Source organism: Acartia tonsa, chromosome 7 (assembly GCF_053477335.1).
Source record: "Acartia tonsa isolate MP-2025a chromosome 7, ASM5347733v1, whole genome shotgun sequence".
Taxonomy (NCBI): domain Eukaryota; kingdom Metazoa; phylum Arthropoda; class Copepoda; order Calanoida; family Acartiidae; genus Acartia; species Acartia tonsa.
The window spans coordinates 38,136,834-38,157,101 of NC_137266.1; the positions used below are offsets into that span (position 1 = coordinate 38,136,834).

The window sequence follows — 20,268 nt, forward strand, 5'->3', positions numbered from 1 at the left end:
CATCATACAAAAGTTTTATCACAAAAGTTAATAAATGAATATAGTCAACGTTTGATTTATGCATAACATTTTTGAGGAGTGTGCAAATTAAATCGTTATCTGTTTTTTTGGGGGGGGGGGATACGGTGTAGGCATTAAGGGGTCATGAATTGTAAATTACACTGGTTCCCAAAGTATTATAAATATCTCTTCTCATTTATTGGCTTAATATCCTTGGGGACTTAAAATTCTTGATTTGGTTCTTCTAACAAGTAGTACCCAAGCTTCTCTACCAATACTTTTAACTTACAAATAGATGTTTTTTTTAAAATTGGGGTTGTACATCAATTTATTGTCCATTGTCTTATCCATTTCGAAAAGTTAGGACTAATGTACACAAAACATAAATCAGTGAAAAAGTGCACTAAGATTTGAAAGCAGCTGTTTCAAAAACTGATTCCAGAGGTCTCTGATTGGAAAGAGGGTAAGGTGATTGCTAGAGATGGTTCAGTAATAACGTTCCAGGTAAAAAATATTAGGAGAACAGCTACTCTATAGCTAGTGTATGTCCGTTTCTTTGTGTAAGTTGCGCAATTTGACATTTTTTTATTGGCGGATTTTTAAAACTTAGAATACTAGTTGCTTTAAATTAAATAGTATTATTATTAAACATTTATTTATAAAATATTGTTGATGTAAAAAATCAAATGAGAATTATCATTATTTATCTAGAGATATCATCAAAAATATTATTTTAGAAAATACTTGTACATACTTGAGCGTGGAGCTTGAGCTGGCCCTGGTGGGCCAGAAAAGTGTTTCTTCATACTCCATGACTACTTAGGTCCAAACACTCAAAAACTATGGCTACGCACACAGTTGGGTTAGAATGTAGTTGATCCCAAAAATAACTATTTCAATAGGAACTTTTTTCACACCTTATCATTTAGGTGTTAAGACCTGCAGTTAAGAAGAAAACCGGACGATTTGAGCTGGAACCTGAAGAAGAAGTCGAAGAGGAACCTATTATTCAGCTAGACACAAGAGATATTCTTGACCCAAGACAAGTTAGCCCCCCAAAAGTGTGAAAAATTGACAAATATATAAAAGTTGCACTGACCTTTTCCCACAATTTGAATTTATTTTTTTTCTTCAACTTTTTATTTGATCAATGATCAGTATTATTGATATATGCATTTTAAAAGTATAAGAATTCCCTAAATAAAAGAAATAGATTTAATCAAAACGTGGTAAGATTTATTGAACTTGTGATTTTTTTTCAAAGCAAAAAAATGGCAGCAACGGCCCCAGCAGTTGTTCGGGTTCTGGCCTCCAGCGTCAGGATTGCCGACAGGGCTGGAGATATTATTAGGTAAATATCCGATAGTAGTTGTATGTTTGTATGTGTGTTGGTTAATACTAGAGGCCTCGAGGGGCACTTTAGGTGTGGTGGGGTGGGGGGAGTCGCACCCCCACCCCATAAAAGAATGGGTTGTTCTTTCTACCCCAAAATAGTTGTAAACATTCTCAGGACCTATGAGAAGCTTAACTGTAAATGTGAACCATATTGTTTCAGCGGATAGCGAGATCCGTCGGTACAAACAGCTATACAGAAAGACATGTTACTTTTATTTAAGGATTTAATCTTGAAAACTGCTGGAAATTCAAATGTTTTTTTCTTTCTTCATTTTTCTAATATTTATGTTTGTTTCTATTTAGAGAAATAATGGCCAAAGGAAAACTTGGAATTGTTGAGAAAACTGGCAAAGATGATCTTCAGACAGAGGCAGACAGGTAGAAATAATATTGGTCTGTTTGTCTGTTAGTAATAAAAGCAAATTTATTTAAAGTCTTCATTTTATCCTAGTTAGATCTATCTAGAAATACATAAATATGTGTAGGTAGGTATTTGTCGAAAATTTCATCAAACATTTATTAAATTTTTATAATTACCAGACAACTATATCAGGTATGAACTTACATGAGACCTAACTTTTCTGACGTACTAACGCTTTTACTCTAACCATAAAAAAATTGTTTTTAAAACTGAAATATTTTTGGATTAGCAAAGCTGATCTACAATAGTAATGCATCTTAAATACCTATTTAAGGTCTGCCCAGAATTGTATCCTTGCCTCTTTACTCCACCAATATCCTGAGCTTAAAGTTGTGGGCGAAGAGGGGGAGCAAGACTTAAGTCAGGTTAGATATTTGTTATTACGTTTTTTGTCTTTATTACATATTAACGGTTATGCCCCAGAGTCATTTGAGGCGCAGAGGATTTTGGAAAGTCGACCCACCCCAATTTTCGATTTTAGTTTTAAAGAAAAGGTTATTCGTTTTAAGGAGGATTTTTTTTCTAGGGGCGATTTCTTATGTGCTTTCTCCCTCTAAATAGTTGTACTTCTTAATTATTTTTTAAAAGAAAAAAAACCTATTCCTAGTGGACAAAATATATCCACTGTACAGTACATCTTAATTCTTTTAGATACCCAGTGACTGGATAGTAAAAGATCTGGAAGAAAATGCTCTTGATCTGAATTGCACTGATGCATTTAAATCTGCTAAGGTTAGAATTAATAATTTCCGGCTTTTACATTTTTTCTATATTTTAGCGTGTTCTATCTATCTTTTTGGCATGTTCGAATCTTAAGATTAACTGTTGTACGTTTAAATTGGTGATTCCATTCATTTACCAATACAGACCTCATTTAATTAGGAATTTTTAAAACTATCTCCCTTAATTTCCTTTGTACATGAACTTGACATTTCTGGCAAGCTTTATCGAATACTCACGGCGAGCCAACACCAAATCAGCGACTAAGCAGATATTAAATAAAATGAAAAATCTGTTTTTATCTTATTATAAAAATTAAATAAAAACTGAATGAATTCTTTTATAGATGGAGGATTTGACTGTTTGGGTTGATCCATTGGATGGAACAGCTGAATATACACAGGTAAAGGTAGGCAGAAGACAGATAGATAGATAGGATGAAAACATGTTTGTAGATGGACAGAAAAGAAAGTAGGTAGAAAGACAGATAAAAAGATATGAAAGATGAAGGTCTGTAGATTGATAGAAGATGAGATAAAATAGAGAGACTACCCAGTAGAATTCTTTTTTCTGATTGGTCAACAAAATTTTGACAAAAGCTTTACAGTAAATTTTTTGAAAGATCATATGATAGCATGACCAGATGTCTCATCTCTTATTAGTCATATCTCAAAATGGACATTTTGAATTCTTATTGGTTACTGAGAATTGTACACTAGGGATTATTGGATCACGTGACTGTACTGATTGGCCTTGCTATTGGTTCTCAAGCTGTGGCTGGAGTTATTCATCAACCTTACTGGAATTATAAGGTAAAAAGTACATTTTACAATGTTTTTTTTTACAAAAAAAAAGCATTTAGCTTTGATCATTTTGTTAATCTTTTGCTGTAGCACTGAAATTACATATTAGATTTGTCTTACTTTTAGACAGAGGGTGCTAAACTAGGAAGAACCTTTTATGGATTGGTAGGGGGTGGCGTGCGTGGTTTGACTCCTGTTAAACCTCCCCAAGGTAAGAAAATTTAAGTTCTTGAAACAGCTACTTTGTTCTTTTCATATAAGCTTTGGCGCTTCCACATAAAGTACCCCGTTGAGCACTGATTACCCCTACCTCATATTAATTTTGATAAATTGTAAATAATCATTTGTGGAGGTAGGGCTATCTTTTCGGGGATTTTTTATTACTAAAGGTTAGGTAAGGTAAGATCATATTGGGCACTGGGTGCCCAGTAGGGTTGGCGCACCGCGGTTATAGGCTCGTAAGGGGTTAGGCTTAGGGTTATACTCCCCCCCCCCCTATATTTTCAGAATTTTTTTTTTGGGGGGGGGGGGCGCGGGGGGGTATCCATGCTTAAAAGGCACTTTGTGTAAAAGCACCTGAGAATTAAATTTTAAAAGAAATTGCTATCTCTGTGTAAAATAGAAACATCTAGGTAAAGTTTAATATTGCACTCAATCTAAAATTTAGTAATTAAATTTAGTAAAGTTAGTAACTATACCTAGTAATATTTGTCTTCTGTTCTGTTTAAATTGAACCGTTTGTAGCAGGGGCGTCCAAGCTTTTTATTTTGGGGGGGTTAAATATTTTTTAGGGGGGGGTAATTCGTTTTTGGGGGAGGGGGTAAAATGGCGCGCGAAGCGCGCCGCAAATTTTTTTTAACTCCCCCCAAAATTTTTACCCCGGGGGTAAAATTTGCTTGGGGGGGGTAATTACCCCCCCTGAAATCTGTTGACAGGGGTAAATTTAGTTTACCCCCCTAAAATTTACCCCCGGGGTAAAATTTTTGGGGGGGGTAATTAAAATTTTATTAAATATATAGTATTAAAAATGCGCGCGGAGCGCGCAAAAATTTTTTTTATTAGAGATTTTTTATTTTTTTTACCTGTCCAGAAACCACCTGGAGGCCTATCCAAAAAATCTTTCCTTAATGGTTGGGGGTGCCTACGGCACCCCCAGGGTAGGAATAAATTTTAAATGGGGGGGTAAAATGAAAAAAATTTTGGGGGTGCCAAAATCGTTTGGGGGGGGGTAATCGCCCCATTACCCCCCCCCCCTTGGACGTCTATGGTTTGTAGGCATAATAGGAACATAGGTTTTGTAAACATCCTTTTCCCCTAAAAATATATCTTAATCATTGGAACATTATTATTCTAGAGACGTTAAAATGTGAACATGTTGATGCTTTGTCATGAGTTTGACATCTTTAGTTAAAAATAGGTGGTATTCCATTGCCTAACAACAGGCGCAACTCATTATCATCATCATTAATAAACTCATTGCATATCGGATGAATGTCTTGCAATCTAAGAGTTGGTTACTTAAATTGCTACTTAAGGCGATTCAAATATTAGAGTAGTGTGAGTGCCCATAGGGCTTAGATCCTGTGTACGCCACTGCATGGTTCTATCTCACTTTAGTTAGATATATTGTTATATCTCACTAACAAGTCAAATTCTAGTTGTAGATTAAACTTTATTATCTTATTAGAGTTAACTAAGTATTGTTTTCATTTCACTTTTAATATTATTATCCTCAAAAGCGGATACTTGTACCCTTACCAAAAACAGTTATAAACCTTCCCTGGACATATAAGAAGCCTCTATATAAAGAAGGGCCACATCGGTTCAGCAATAAACGAAATATTTTGCAACAAACACTTAATCAGACATCCCGTAACTTTTATATAAGGATTATCCATAATGTAAATTCTATTATTTTTTGTCTGTAGCAAAGGATCTCGCTAACCGCTGAACGGATATGGTTCTCCTTTACATGAAGCCTCTTGCGTCGGGTATCTCCAACCTCACAAGAAAAATATCACCTAGAAAAAATCACTCCTCCCCCTCCCATTTTTTTACTTTTTCTTTTTAAAATTGATCTCAATTGCCCCTAAAAGCCTCAAGAGGCGTAACCGCTAGTAAATAATATTCTAGTGTTAATTTAATTTTTTCTCATAGATAATATAGATAAAAGATTATTTTCTCTTGAATTAAAATATTCAAATTGAGAATTTGTGTATTTTAGACTTTAGTAAAGTGTTTGAAATTATTTTTGAAAAATAGATAGGTGGATGAATTCTCACCAAAAATAAAATAATAGAGTATTCCTCTGTGATGAAAGCATAAATATGTATTATTCCCATTAGTTTTAGCTTATATGTCGACAGTTTGACAAAAATTCCATAATTAGTTCAATTGATAGTTAGAAAAAATATAATGACCATCAAAGTAAAAGAATAGAGGGGGCACGAACTATTTGGAACTCTACCCATGCCGACTTTCAATCCTTTTTTTAATATCAACCAATAGCGTTGGAAATAGAAACACAGCCGAGTTCCTACAAAAGACAAGAAAGCAATTCGCCAGTAGACGAAAAAGGTCCCCACTACTTGAACCAGGTAGCTAACAAAATCCCACATATATGCTTATACATTTGTTAAATAACCTACATTTCTTGATGAGGGTTGTTTATATCAACTTGGTCTAATGTCTTATTTGCTTTGCTAGACTTGTATATCTGAGAATCTGTATTAATTCAATATGGGTACCAGAAACGGGACAGGGACAGTTGATACCTCAAATAAATCAGATAGCAGGGCAGATAAAGATTTTCCAGTATGTCTTAGAAACCGATTAATATCCTCTGTATTAAAACTGGTTTTTAGCTTTAATGAATAATCATGTGAAGCATCCTATAAAAGACAATTTTCCACTGCTAATAAAAAAAGATCATAAAATCCATACGTGTTTTGTTAGTCTGGGGCCTTCGGACCCTTGGGTCTAATAAAACTGTTTTAAATTCTAATATCCTCGGAAAGTTGTCTATAATACGATGCGATAGATAACTATTAATATTTTCTGATAATTAACAAAGTTTTTGAAAAAAAAACTTAAACTAAAATTTAAAATTATGTTACAAAAAAATAGTAGGACATAGCAGACAAAGAATAAAATTTACTGATATGAGCAAATCAAAGACAAATTACAGAATAGGACAGACAGACAGACGTTTAAATTGATCAATCGTCTTTGATCTAATTGAGTCTAACTAAGGGGGGGGGGGTCTTTGTACACTTATAGGAAATGAAAATTCAAGCCCCTAGAAGTAAAGTGCAAAATGTAATATGAGGTGGCTAATCAACTCATTTATGCAACAAAGGGTTCTATTTAAAAATCAGCTCGATATCTTAAAAAATAAGCTCATAACTTAAAATTCTAGTGTTTGGGGGTCTTTTGCACCACTAGCCCCTAGAAGGAAAGTCCCAAAATTCAATTTTCAAAGTTTTACAGGTAGATCCAATCATATATGAGAGTTTACAAAAAGAATTAGATTGATAACTATAAAAACAAGCCCAAAATGCCAAGGAAAAATTTGATACTGAATTTTAATTTCCTATAAGTGTACAAACTTCCCTCCCCCCCTTGTTAGTTTGCACTGTAGTACTATTTGTTTTTTAATCTGCTGTGTCCCTATCCCAGCGGGGTTAAAACTGTGTCACTAACCCTGTTGGTTTATAACGGGGCATTTTTATTGTAATAGGATTGTCCCTATCACTGCGGGATTGCAGAAGGGAATTATATTAACATGAGCCTAACCAAATCTGGGTGAATTAAATGGATTAAGATTCCATTTATCTTATTCTTCAGTCTATTTAAGGATAAGAATATTGAGTTAAAATAACTTAATTATCTAATTTATCAGCAAATCTACTCTTTAACTAGGACATGTTTGTATGTATATAAGACGGTAATTGCATTTATCTTCAATAACATTGGCTGTATTTTTCCGTTTTGGGGGATATTTTACCTTTTCAAAAGAAATGGCCCCAAGACAAATAACTTCTTTCGAAGATAAAAAATATCTTAAAAACAAAAGTCTAAGGTGGAGGTTCGACCGCCGACCAATTCCCCTTTTTACATAGCCAAAAGATGTCTCAATTGTCACAGTCGCTAGTTACAAATAAGAAAAGGATGACTTCTTTAAGTTAGAGGATTGAGAGTTAGTAATGTAAAATGTTTGGCAGCTGTCCATTTTTACTTATACAAACCTTCAGCAGCGAGAGAACAGAAATCTGCAATACGCAGACATTATAACCACAGGCTATTGCGCTGATTTTCCAAGTATTTGCCAGGCAACGGCTTTTAAGATTTGCGGATATGTGCGGTTAAAATTCTTGCTTCATGAATCCTCTTAAAATCTTTTTTTGTCTATTCTACTATTTCTTCTATATATTTTACCAATTTAATCTGTTTAACTTTATCCGTGTATTTTTGTCTAAAACAAGGATGACAACATCCATAAAAGCGAAGCTCTGAAACTGCAGAACAAAAGGGCATTAAAACTTGTATAGTGTCAGAACTGAATAATCAGTATATTAATCAATGTATAAGAGTCGAAGCAAAATTGTAAGTAAATTTGTTGAAAAATTGATTGATGCAGGATAATGTTAAATTTTTTTAGACTTGATTATAGAGTTGCTTCGCTTATAATATTGTACTTTGTTGTCCCAGGAATCAGTATACCAAAAATTAAATCAGATCAATCGGATAATTAGGTAGATCATATAAAAATTTGTTGTTAAAAAAGTGAAAAAATCAACATGTTTAAAATGGACGTACGGACATTCTGGTAACGATTATAGAGTTGCTACGCTTTCTAAATTGTACCTAACTATTAAAGGGATCGCTATGCAAAATTTGAAATCTATAGGACAATTCTAACGTGCCTAAATTAACGAAAAAAACTATCCGACACGGACGGACGGACCGACCCTAATTGTAGAAAAGCTTCTCTTTTGAAAGATAAAACTCGTATTTTCGTTCATTTTTTTGAATCCTCCATGTTCACAGTTATGTGGTAGGATTTTGCATAATAGACTAATTCTATGCAAATCTTTTAGGTCAGGGACATGGATAATCTTATTATAAAAGTAACAGGATGTTTGTGTACCGAGAATCTTGCTGAACGATTGACCGATATAGTTTTCCTTTACATTGAAGCTTCTCATGGTTCCAAGGAATGTTTATAGCTATTTTGGAAATCACCAATGAAAAATAAATCCCTTCTCCCCCCCGTAAACTAAAATGTAAAGGGGAGGTGCCCACCTTCTCTCAAATGCTTTAGAGCCTCAAGGGGCGTGTCTCTGCTAGTAATTCTTATGCGCCTTTAGCAAAACAGGACAGACAAAGATTGGAGATCAGAATGAAATATTTGTTGGATAGGTATCATTTAAAAATTTATGCAATTTAAAGGTTATTTTTAGAAATACAAGGATGACAACATCCATAAAAGCTAAGCGCTGAAACGGTAGGACAAACGGACATTAACACTTGTATAGTGTCAGAACTGAATAATCAGAATATAAATGTATGAGAGTCGATGCAAAATTGTAAGTCAATTTGTTGAAAAACTGCTTGATACAGAATAATGTTTATGAACATACTTTTTAGGACTTAATTATAGAGTTGCTTCGCTTATAATATTGTACTTTGTTGTCCCAGGAATCAGTATACAAAAAATCAGATCAATCAGATAATTAGATCATATAAAAATTAGTTGTTAAAAAAGTAAAAAAATCAATATGTTTCATTTGGACGTACGGACATTTTGGTAATGATTATAGAGTTGCTACGCTTTCTAAATCGTACCTAACTACTACAGGAATCACCATGCAAAGTTTGAAATCGATAGGACAATTCTAACATGCCTAAATTAACAAAAAAAGCTATCCGTTACGGACTGACGGGCGGACCGACCCTAATTTTAGAAAAGCTTCGCTTTTAATAACTGGTCAAAACAGACATATCAGGAAAAGATTAATCTGTTAACTTAATTTATAGTTTATTTTAACATTTTGTGGAAACTTAATTTATTCCAGGTCGGCCGGGATGGGGCTCTTGCCTAATTCATACCAGTACCTAATTTTAAATAAATACTCTCTCTCTCATTCGTTAATTTATAAACAATGAGTACTTTCTAAAATCTTATAGTTTAATTTTAAACTAGCTGCGTTTAAACTTTTAAACCAAATATTTTGGTCCATGGTTTATCCAGTTATGTCTTTTTCCCCCTGTATATTTGTCTCTAACCATGGTTGTGGGCTAATTTAGCATATTCATGAGTGGAGATGAGGTTTAGATAACCAAATCCATGCATAAGGAGACAGGTGGCTTATTTTAAAGTAAAACTTACCTGAACAATGAAAGTATTGTTTCTTGGACATTCTGAACGTAGAATATATAATGAAAATTTGTCTGAAATATTTCTCGTAATCTTTTATTAGTGATTGGGGAGTGAGCCTTCCCCCCACTCCCCTTATTTGGAAATCCCTATGACCTGTGCCAGACTTTTTAAAAGCGAAGCTTTTCTATAATTAGGGTCGGTCCGTACGTCCAATTTAAACATGTTTTTTTTTACTTTTTTAACAACAAATTTTTATGTGATCTAATAATCCGATTGATCTGATTTTTGGTATACTGATTCCTGGGACAACAAAGTATAATGTTATAAGCGAAGCAACTCTATAATCAAGTCCTAAAAATGTAAGTATGTCCATAAACATTATCCTGTCACGGTTGGACCCTCAGATGTCAAAACTTTATTTTAGTGTTTGGCCAAAATGACTTTGCAATTGTATCTGTAAGTACGTCTAATAACACCCTTTGCTATTTTTAAAATCCTAGAAAATTTTTTTTGCAAGAAAATTGCATAAATTCGCAACCTTTTTTAGAACCACTACATAACTCGAGTTTTAAAACTTTTTATATAAAATCCTTTTTACAAAAAATATCAATAATTACTTAAAATTAAACCTGAAAGAAAAAAATCTCATTACACGTGTTAATTTGCATGTTTTAGGTCTTTTTTTTGAGGAAAGTATAACTTCCACATTTTTGACAATAATTATATTTTTTAACATTTCAAAGTAAAATATAATAAAACTTAAATGATTTTTCTTGAATTATCAGTTGAAAATTTCATCAAACATGCAATTTAAGTGATGAAAATTTAATAAAATCATTTTTTGAATGTTTAGAAATACCAATTTTCTACATTTAAAACAAAATGTTAACAAAATTTAAAAACATTTTAACATATAACTTTAAAAATCAATAACATTTTATAAAAAGATGTTTCAAAAAATAAATCATTAAAAGGTATTAAAATGCATTTCAAATTACTTAAAATTAAAACGAGAACATCTTTTTACACTGTATTCTATGTAATAGAGTTTAAATGACATGATTAGTGAATGAAATATTTCCTAAACTCATTAAGCCTTTTTGTGACTATATTAAAAATAATTTATTTTGTTCTATATTGTTTTTTTATTCAAATATTTGACAAAATTTTCCCTACGTCAATAAAATAAAGTCAGTTTTTTACTGTTTCCAGGTTTTTCTTTATAATTATAACAATTAAATATAATATAAATCTTCATTATCTTTTATTTGAATTATCATACACATTAAAATGTAAAGTATAAGCTAGAATAGCACTTTTTTTAACGAATATTTTAATGACATTATATCAAAATAATTCCTCTTAAATATCACACAACATATGATTGGGAAGTATAGCCATTTCTTGGAGGTATAATATTTACAAAAATACCATTAATTCTGTTTTTATCAGAAGTTAAAAAAATTGAACAATTCTAAAACAATGGTTGGCTGTCTAGATATTGAGTACACTAAGACTACGGCTCTGTTCTATTGAAATAACGTTGCAAAAGAGGGGTTCTGAAAGTAATCTACCTAATTATTTTTAAAGAACCAACAAGTACTGTCAGTATCTTTTTTCTTGTAATCTAGCAGACAATCAAATCATAACACAATTTTCATGATAAAATATTCAGGTTTCTACTTCACATTTTAAAAAATATACTGATCAATAAAATGTTCAAAATTTTACTTTGTACTAATTGAAAAAATATGTTGTAATTCTTATTTTAAAGTTACATTTTTATCCCTGACAAAATCATAGACGACTTTTAAAGGCATCTTATCTAAACTTTTTGAAGAAAAACTTAAAAACGTTAATTAAGTATTAAAACTATTTTCTTCGATTTTTCTGAAGTTATTATCGCATTCTATGGGTTTTTTATTATCATTTACTTATATCGAAAGTGCCAAACATTGTACCCTAACTTATTCATTTAATAAAAAACCAAGCGTGCTGTATAAAGCAGTTTTTCAACAAATTCACTTACAATTTTGCTTCGACTCTTATACTTATATATTCTGATTATTCAGTTCTGACACTACATAAGTGTTCATGTCCGTTTGTCCTACCGTTTCAGTGCTTCGCTTTTATGGATGTTGTCATCCTTGTTTATGACTAAAAATTGTTTGACGAAAATCCAGAAGTTTAGGAGATCTTTCTAGACAATGGAAAAACAAAAAAAAACACAGCTCACAATTTTGTAATATAAGTGAAAAAAGAAATGAAACTATAAGTGACCATACTTTTTTACTATATGTTGCCCCCCAATGACAGCTGAAAACCACGTATAGGTTTCGTGATTTTTTCAAATTGAATTCGATGTTGGTGTAAGCTGGTTTCAACGCATACTTTTATTGATTAACGACTGTAATATTTTAGGACAGAAGATTGTTACTACCACAAGGTCTCATGGTACAGGTCTAATCCAGCAAACCCTTGATATTCTGAAACCTGACCAAATACTCAAGGTTGGGGGCGCAGGACACAAGGTATAGGATAGATAAACAGAAAAACTGATATTTAGATAGTTTGGCGGTTTGTGCCTTGTCAAGCTAAGAAACATAAACCTCCCTCTTGCTTTAAAATATGTTGAAAATAATTGTGTTAAATGTTACCTTAGGTTAGGTTGGATAAATGTGTAGCCCCTCGGGGTAAGGACACTGCAGGATTAGGCATTCAGCAAGATTTGTTCTGTGCTTGATAGCAACTTTAAGGGAAATATTCATAAAAATATATAAAGATAGACACAGTAATAGATAGATGTAGACTTAGAGGTAGAAAATTTATGTTTTTGTTTTTATGGTATCACAACCCGGTCCATATCAAAATTATTTAATTTAGGTTATGTTGCTGATGGAGGGAAAAGCCCATGCTTATGTTTTCCCATCCCCAGGTTAGAATAAATAATCAGGGTTTTAGGGATAGGACAATTCATTTAATTTTTAAGTTCCAGCAAAGTGGCCTAATGGATGCAGAAAATGTTAAGAATTTTGCAAGGGGAAATTTAATTGTTTTTAAAAATCAAAATTTAGGCCATTTGATTTCCTGACCTTGTACGCCTTTCCCTACCTAGAGGCTAGGGACGAAGCAACTCGTATACTACAGTAAACAATAAACTAAATATTCTGTAGTTAATCACACCATACATAAACACCACAGAGGAGTTTCAGTCCATTGTTAGTAGCGAAGCTACTCTATAATTCGCTTTGTCCGTCCGTCCGTCAGTCCGTCCGTCAGTCCGTCAGTCCGTCAGTCCGTAACGCTATGGGGGAAATGGGATTTACTCAGCTCCTATAAAAGATAGAATTCTGAAATTTTTTGACAACATTCCCATTATTAAGGAGCACAATTGACTATAAAACATCATTTGCGGTCGGACCGATTTTTAGCAGGTTTTAGGCTATTTTTATATTTTTCACATTTTTCTCCATATCTTCAGTGTTTATGGTCCGATTTTCAAAATTTTTTCAGTTACAGATATCAAAATTAAATTTTCTGTCGTTTAAAGAAACAATCATGAAGGCCAGACTGCCTTTTTAGCAGGTTTTAGGCTATTTTTATATTTTTCACATTTTTCTCCATATCTTCAGTGTATGGTCCGATTTTCAAAAATTTTTCAGTTATAGATATCAAAATTAAATTTCCCGTCTTTTAAAGAAGACAACCATGACCGCCAGACTGCCCTTTCAGCAGGTTTTAGGCTGTTTTTTTATATTTTTAACATTTTTCTCCATATCTTCAGTGTTTATAGTTCGATTTTCAAAATTTTTTCAGTTGTAGATATCAAAATTAAATTTCCCGTCTTTAAAGGAAATAACCATGACGGCCAGACTGCCTTTTTGGCAGGTTTTAGGCTATTTATAAATATATTTTACAATTTTTTCCATATCATCAGTGTATATGGTCCGATTTTCCAAATTTTTAAAGTTTTTAAGGATTTAAAAATTAAATTTTTTGTCGTTTTAAGAAAACAAACACGGCCAGACTGCCTTTTATCAGGTTTTTGGCTTTTTTTTATATGTTTTACATATTTCCCAATATCTTTGTTTATTTTGATCCAATTTTGTCATCATACAAAATAAAACAAGGTTTCATATTTATTTTATCCAATAAATCTATTCTTGATTTTAGTAAAAACCTTAGAAATCTACCTGTACGCATTCCCATCTATGATTTTTTGTGCTTCGCTACTTATGGATGTTGTCATCCTTGTTCCATCCTATTTAAATGATAGAACAGGGCAAACATTTTAAATAACAAAGGAGAACGGGACTGAAAAATATTATGAACAGAACATAAGCTTTTCTAAAAAAAGATTTAGTACAACAGAACATGCCTACTAATCTTAATCACAAAATGTTAAATGGGTCTGAAAAAAGCTTTTTAGCAAAGTATAAGAAAAATTAAAGGTGATCAAATTACTCAAACAGTGAAGCTTTATTATAGTCCGAGAATATGATAATGAAACAGTAAAGTAAAGGTGCATTTTTGAAAAGAAAAAGGTTCATTATTTTAGTGCTTACAAAAAAATATGACTAGTGAGGTCATAGGAAACGCCTAGGGAAGCCGCCATTGAATGTACAGTATGACCCACGAAAAAGTATTTTTTAGGGTGTACAGCCCTTATTTCTTGATGTATCATTAAAAGTAGCATATGTCCGTGTTCTCTGTATATTTCCACACAAGCATATATAAAAATTTTAATTTTATCTCCATTTACACCAAAGATTTTTAGAGCTAAAGTTTTGAAAAAGTGACTGAGAAAAAAAAATTTTTGGTTTCTTAGAATTTTTGGATGGTTTATAATTTGTCTTTCTGGTAACTGAAGAATGATATACAAAGAAAAACAAGTTAACTAATTATTTCAATTTTTAATGACAAAAAATACTACTAAATGAATTGATTATTTGCAAATTTCAAGCTATTTACCTACCCTTATTTATGAAAAGGATTAATTATGACTAATTATGACAGTTGCTCCGCCCCCTTTTCTGACATCTCAGTCCCTTAATAGGGGTTTAATTAAGCTTTTTAGACTAAAAATGATTATATTGCAATTTTATTTTCTTTATCACTTTTTTGTTATTAAAGTTAGGATTATGAAACAAAAACAATTTTCTTGTTAAATTCATAAAGATTTATTTGGTTTTTCAATCTAAAACAATTTTGCCTAATAAGTATGTTTTTAAAAATATCATTAAGCTAAAAAGACTCAAAAAATATGTATAAAAAAATGCATTTTACTTAAAACCTAAATTTTTTATGTTAAAAGTTACTTTTTGCTCAGTCACTTTTTCAAAACTTTAGCTCTAAAAATCTCCGGTGTTAATGGAGGTAAAATTAAAATTTTTATATATGCTTGTGTGGAAATGTACAGAGAACACGGACATATGCTCCTTTTAATGATACACTAAGAAATAAGGGCTGTACACCCTAAAAAAATACTTTTTCGAGGGTCATACTGTATACATTTTAAAAATTATTTAGGATGTAAGAAGTGGGACACCTGTGCCCCCGAGGCAATTCTGCACGCCATGGGGGGAAAACTTACTGATATGAAGGGAGAAACATATAAGTATCATTCAGAGGTGAGTTTATGGGGATCATTTTAGTATTCAATAAATTTTTATTCTTCATTCTCAGTAGTTTATGAATCATAATAATTTCTTTTTTATTATTTGACATTAAAATTCTATGGATGTATAAATGCCAGTGTTGGATGTATATTTTACATTTTTTAGATTAGATGTTTTTTTTGCAAGTCATGGATGTATCATTGACAGTATAAATAATATTTTAGATGCAAGCTTGCCAGGAGTTTTAATATTATTTTCATTTTTACAGCTAAAATTCAGATTGCCATAAATACATCCATACTTTTTAAACTACACTGGCGAGTTTACATCTACTGTACTTTGCTGGATGTGTAAATAACAGTCCCCCGTAGGATCATGTAGCCATTTTCATCAAATTTAAATTTTTTTGCTTAAAGTATAATAAAATACCTAATTATTACATAAACTCAGGGCTTTGTAAATACTAAATTCTCAACAAAATTAAGTTTATTTTATAATTGTTAAACTATCAAAACTACTATTAAGCTACTAATCAGTGCATCTCTAGTATTCTATGTAACATCTGAAGAAGTAAAAAAAGGTGCCAAGATAAAGTTTGCAATAAGTTAGCTAAGTGGATCACAAAGTCTAGCATCTTCAATAAAAAGGTGTTCATACAATAAAGGCGGATTAAAACAGATGTAGAATAGCTAAACCTTTAAACGAAAAATCCGACTTATTCAAATCTTATATTTACTTTGAGTTTCAATACAAAAAAAGTTTACTTACGGGCCACAGCCTTGCCATGCAAAATACACAACCAAAATCACAAATTATTTTATATTTTCTTAGTTCATTTTGTATGGACGTCATGGTCAATATATACTTTGGCGAAGTTTTTTTTCCTTTTCTTCAATAGATTTTCTTTACTAACACCAACACATACTTCACAAAGGTTCATCAATCATTTTTAAAAGCGAAGCTTTTCTATAATAAGGGTCCGTCCGTAACGGATAGCCTTTTTCGTTAATTTAGGCATGTTAGAATTGTCCTATCGATTTCAAACTTTGCATGGTAATTCCTTTAGTAGTTAGGTACGATTTAGAAAGCGTAGCAACTCTATAATCATTACAAAATGTCCGTACGTCTATTTTAAACATGTTTTTTTTTTACTTTTTTAACAACAAATTTTTATGTGATGTAATCATCTGATTGATCTGATTTTTGGTATATTGATTCCTGGGACAACAAAGTATAATGTTATAAGCGAAGCAACTCTATAATCAAGTCCTAAAAATGTAAGTATGTCCATTAACATTATCCAGTATCAAGAAGTTTTTCAACAAATTTACTTACAATCTTGCTTCGACTCTTATACATTTATATTCTGATTATTCAGTTCTGACACTATATAAATGTTAATGTCCGTTTGTCCTACCGTTTCAGTGCTTCGCTTTTATGGATGTTGTCATCTTTGTTTTAACCGTGAATTAGGTGTAATTTGATAAATATAAAATTGATATTAATCACACAGTTTAAAAAAATACACAATTTTTCATTTGCATTTAAAGTTACCTATTTAGTCAGAATAATGACCTTAGAATTTGGTGTTGGTCCATCCATATTTCCAAAATCATATGTTATGGAAACACTGAGGCATAATTTGCTGAAAACTGCTAAATATTGTTTTCTGGTACGAAATGCCCCAAGCTAATTAACCCCCTTAACTGTCGGGGATGGGGAGGGGTTTTTCATCTCATTTTCTGTGTGTGAACGATAGAGGGCTATAATTGAGTGACTTTTTAAATATGGGTATGACATATAATTGAGTGTTGGAATTTTTTTAATATTTCCATCCTGGTGGGCACAGGATACCAGCAAACCTGGCAAGGTGATCCAGGTAAAAAGCAAAAATGTTTTTTGACTTAAACAAAGCATTTTATCTTACTAAATTACTAAAATATCTTCTAGTAGTAAATACTTATATGAAATATAGGTGTTCAAGTCAATTTCATGTTACAGATATGATCCTTCAGTTCCTGATTCTCCAGGTCTCCAGTAATCTTTAAAAGCCTCCTGTGATCGCTATTTTTGACTTAAAGACTTCAAATTTTAAACTTATACTTTTCTTACACATGTCTACGTAACAAATTAAAATTTCATAAAATTCCAAGGCTGCTTTCCCGCTGACCGCCGACTGCGGCGGCTGGCAGCTGCCAAGTACAGCTGCGTCCGCCGAAATTTATGTTGAGATTTCTAATATAAAATTTACATAAAGATTTCCAGCTTCAAAAACAGAAAATTATAGCCGTTTGAAATTTTTAAGTAAAAAAAGACCTAAAAACAAAGGTGTGGCAAGGGGCCCGACTGTTAAGGGTTAAGAAAATAAGATATTTATTCTCAATTTATGTAATTTGTAAATGGATTCAAACAATACTCTTGTTCTTATAAAAAACAAAAATTAAGCTTCAAAGAAACATCATCTAAAAGTCTCACTTTTAAACTGTCCTTTTTTTGGCGCCAAAAATTAAAAATATATCACGCGGCATTCATTTACAGGTTGAGCACAGGAATATGGACGGAGTTTTGGCCACTGCAGAGGCAGCGGATCATGCTTGGTATCTGGACAATATTCCTCAGGAAAAGTTTCAATCTTCTATAATACAAAGTAGTACGATGTCTGTCCGTCTGTCTGTCCGTCTGTCCGTCTGAAGCTTAAGATCTCAGTAACCGCTGAACTGATTGGGCTCTACTTTTCAGGGATGATACCTACTGGTCCTGTGATGGTTTTAAGCTATTTTCTAAAAAACTAAAAAAAAACCAACCCCCCCATTTTTTTTTGTAGGAGTTATCCTTGGTTCTTTTTTTTTCAGGAGATTTCCTTGGTCTTTCTTATTTTTTTTTATGAATTTCACCTTAACTTTTTTTTATCATCTCTTGGGGCAAAGCCCCTAGAGGCTGGGGTGAAGCCGCTAGTTGATTTATAAAATACAAGTGACTTTGGCCTTACATCAGCATCCCATTATTATTCAATATTTTCTATGGAATGTTAAAAACCATTTTGTATATTCCCTCAAAAGCAGGTCCCAATCGGTCCGGCGTTGAGCTAGATCTTGACCTTCAGTCTGACGGAGAGACATTGTTGAACTTTGTATTATAGATCAGGATGGTAATATTTTTGGTAGTAATGGTGATTATGAATATTGAAGATCTTTTAGCAAAAACTTAAAACTATTATTAGGCCCCTTGCACAATTTTTATTTGACAATTTTTTAATTAGCGTTAGCCCTTCATTTTTATTAAGATATCTATTCATTTACTAATTGGCGCATGTAAGAAAAGTAGTTACAATACCTATCTTGGTAAAGAGCAATCCAACGAAAGTATCAAAAGTATCGAAAAGATAACAATCTTGAGCACAAAAATAACAATGCCTTGTAAAAAAGTTAAATCTTTGAAACTTTTAAATTTAGGAAGTTAAAGATAAGGTTAAGGACAGCCTTAGAAAGAAGTAAACAAGAAGTTTAGAAAATTTGTAGCATATTTTCAAGGAGGGAGATGTTAATGAAAGATCAAATTATCTACATCCCAATTATCTACAGTAATTTAAATTTACAAACATATAAAAGTTAGTTTACTGTTCATTGTCTCTGTATATATATTTACCATTTCATTTTGATATGACAACGAAATTTTTATCAAACGTGTCAATATGACTTTTAGGTTTAAAAAAGTTTTTGATACACTTTGTGGAAAATTAACCCCTCCTTTTTTACTATATGTAACTAAAGCTCTAGTAATCTATATATTGATTTTTAAAAAAATTCATTAGTCATTGCATTTAGATATATTTTAAACTGTATTTTTATTGTAAAGGGTTTTGATTATATGTATGCATAATCATTCAAATTTTGGTAATATCCTCTTAGAAATTTTTTTTTCAATTTTGAAAATTTGAGTAAACCCCCCCATCCCCCCCCCCCCCCCCCCCCGACAGAACTATGAACTCTAGCCGCAGCACTCGGCTCCCTAGCCTATAATCTAACCTAAAATAGTTGTTCTCTTTCAAAATTGAAAAAAAAATTATAAGAGGATAACGCCTAAATTTTTATATGAAAAATTATGCTTTTTCTATCTTAAAAAAGTAAAATTTACATGTTATGTAGGTAATGGTTTATTGAAGAAATTTATTGTTATGAAAAATAATATTTAGTCCAACAAACTTAAAATGATTTAAAAAAAAAAAGTAGTAATATATCTCTACTACAAACAGATAAGTATACCTATTTAAAAGTAAAGGATTTTTAAAAATATAAAGTTTGTTTTTTCTACTTTTTGAATTCATATTATGTTTGTACTTGTTTAAGGTTTTCAGTAAAAACTAAATACATATTCTGAATAAGGGGGGGGGGGTAATGCAACCATTAGGGTGGGTTCATATCGGAATTAGACAAAGCGGGAATATGCAACAGATAAAATTAACCTTAAAAACATTTCTGACTGAAAAAGAATTTTAAAAAATTGAGTTTTAGAACACGACCACTTAAAAATATAATTCATTGCTTATTAGTATGCAAAGACGACATTCAAAAAAATTTTTGAATCAGAATTATGGCTTCATGGTGCTCCCTGGAAAGGCCTTGAGGAGCTGAATCAGGAACTTTTGTCCGTTTCAAAATATCTCGTTCCTAGCCTTAGAAATCACTAAAAAAACTAAATTTTTTAAGGTTTATTGAGAATTGTCCAATTTGTAGAGGTTTTTTAGATTTTCTCAGGCTAGGAACGAGATTTTTTGAAACGGACAAAAGTTCCTGACTCAGCTCCTAAAGGCATTTCCAGGGAGCACCATGAAGCCATAGTTTTGATTCAATAAATTTTTGACTCCCATTTACAAATAGCTATACAATTGAATGTCTGGTCGTCAGCGGTTTTAAGACTTAGGATAAATTT

General features: G+C 32.0%; 1 protein-coding gene across 3 annotated transcripts; it reads left to right on the top strand.

Annotated features, from left to right (window-relative positions):
- The first annotated feature begins 436 nt into the window (after positions 1-436).
- LOC145323706 (3'(2'),5'-bisphosphate nucleotidase 1) lies at positions 437-19,720 on the top strand. Of its 3 annotated transcripts, XR_013881068.1 has the most exons (14): positions 437-504; positions 930-1,351; positions 1,699-1,773; positions 2,091-2,181; positions 2,468-2,548; positions 2,883-2,945; positions 3,256-3,348; positions 3,466-3,550; positions 12,143-12,252; positions 12,605-12,656; positions 15,251-15,351; positions 17,878-17,956; positions 18,790-19,232; positions 19,409-19,720. XR_013881068.1 is itself a non-coding variant. In XM_080166173.1 (13 exons), exons 2-13 carry the CDS (start codon positions 1,272-1,274, stop codon positions 18,831-18,833), a joined length of 954 nt encoding a protein of 317 aa, XP_080022299.1. In that variant the 5' UTR covers positions 437-504; positions 930-1,271; the 3' UTR covers positions 18,834-19,720. The 3 variants fall into 3 exon arrangements, 2 of the variants coding, with proteins under 2 accessions (XP_080022299.1, XP_080022300.1); XM_080166173.1 differs by having other exon boundaries at positions 18,790-19,720; XM_080166174.1 differs by having other exon boundaries at positions 2,883-2,939; positions 18,790-19,720.
- The last annotated feature ends 548 nt before the right edge of the window (positions 19,721-20,268 follow it).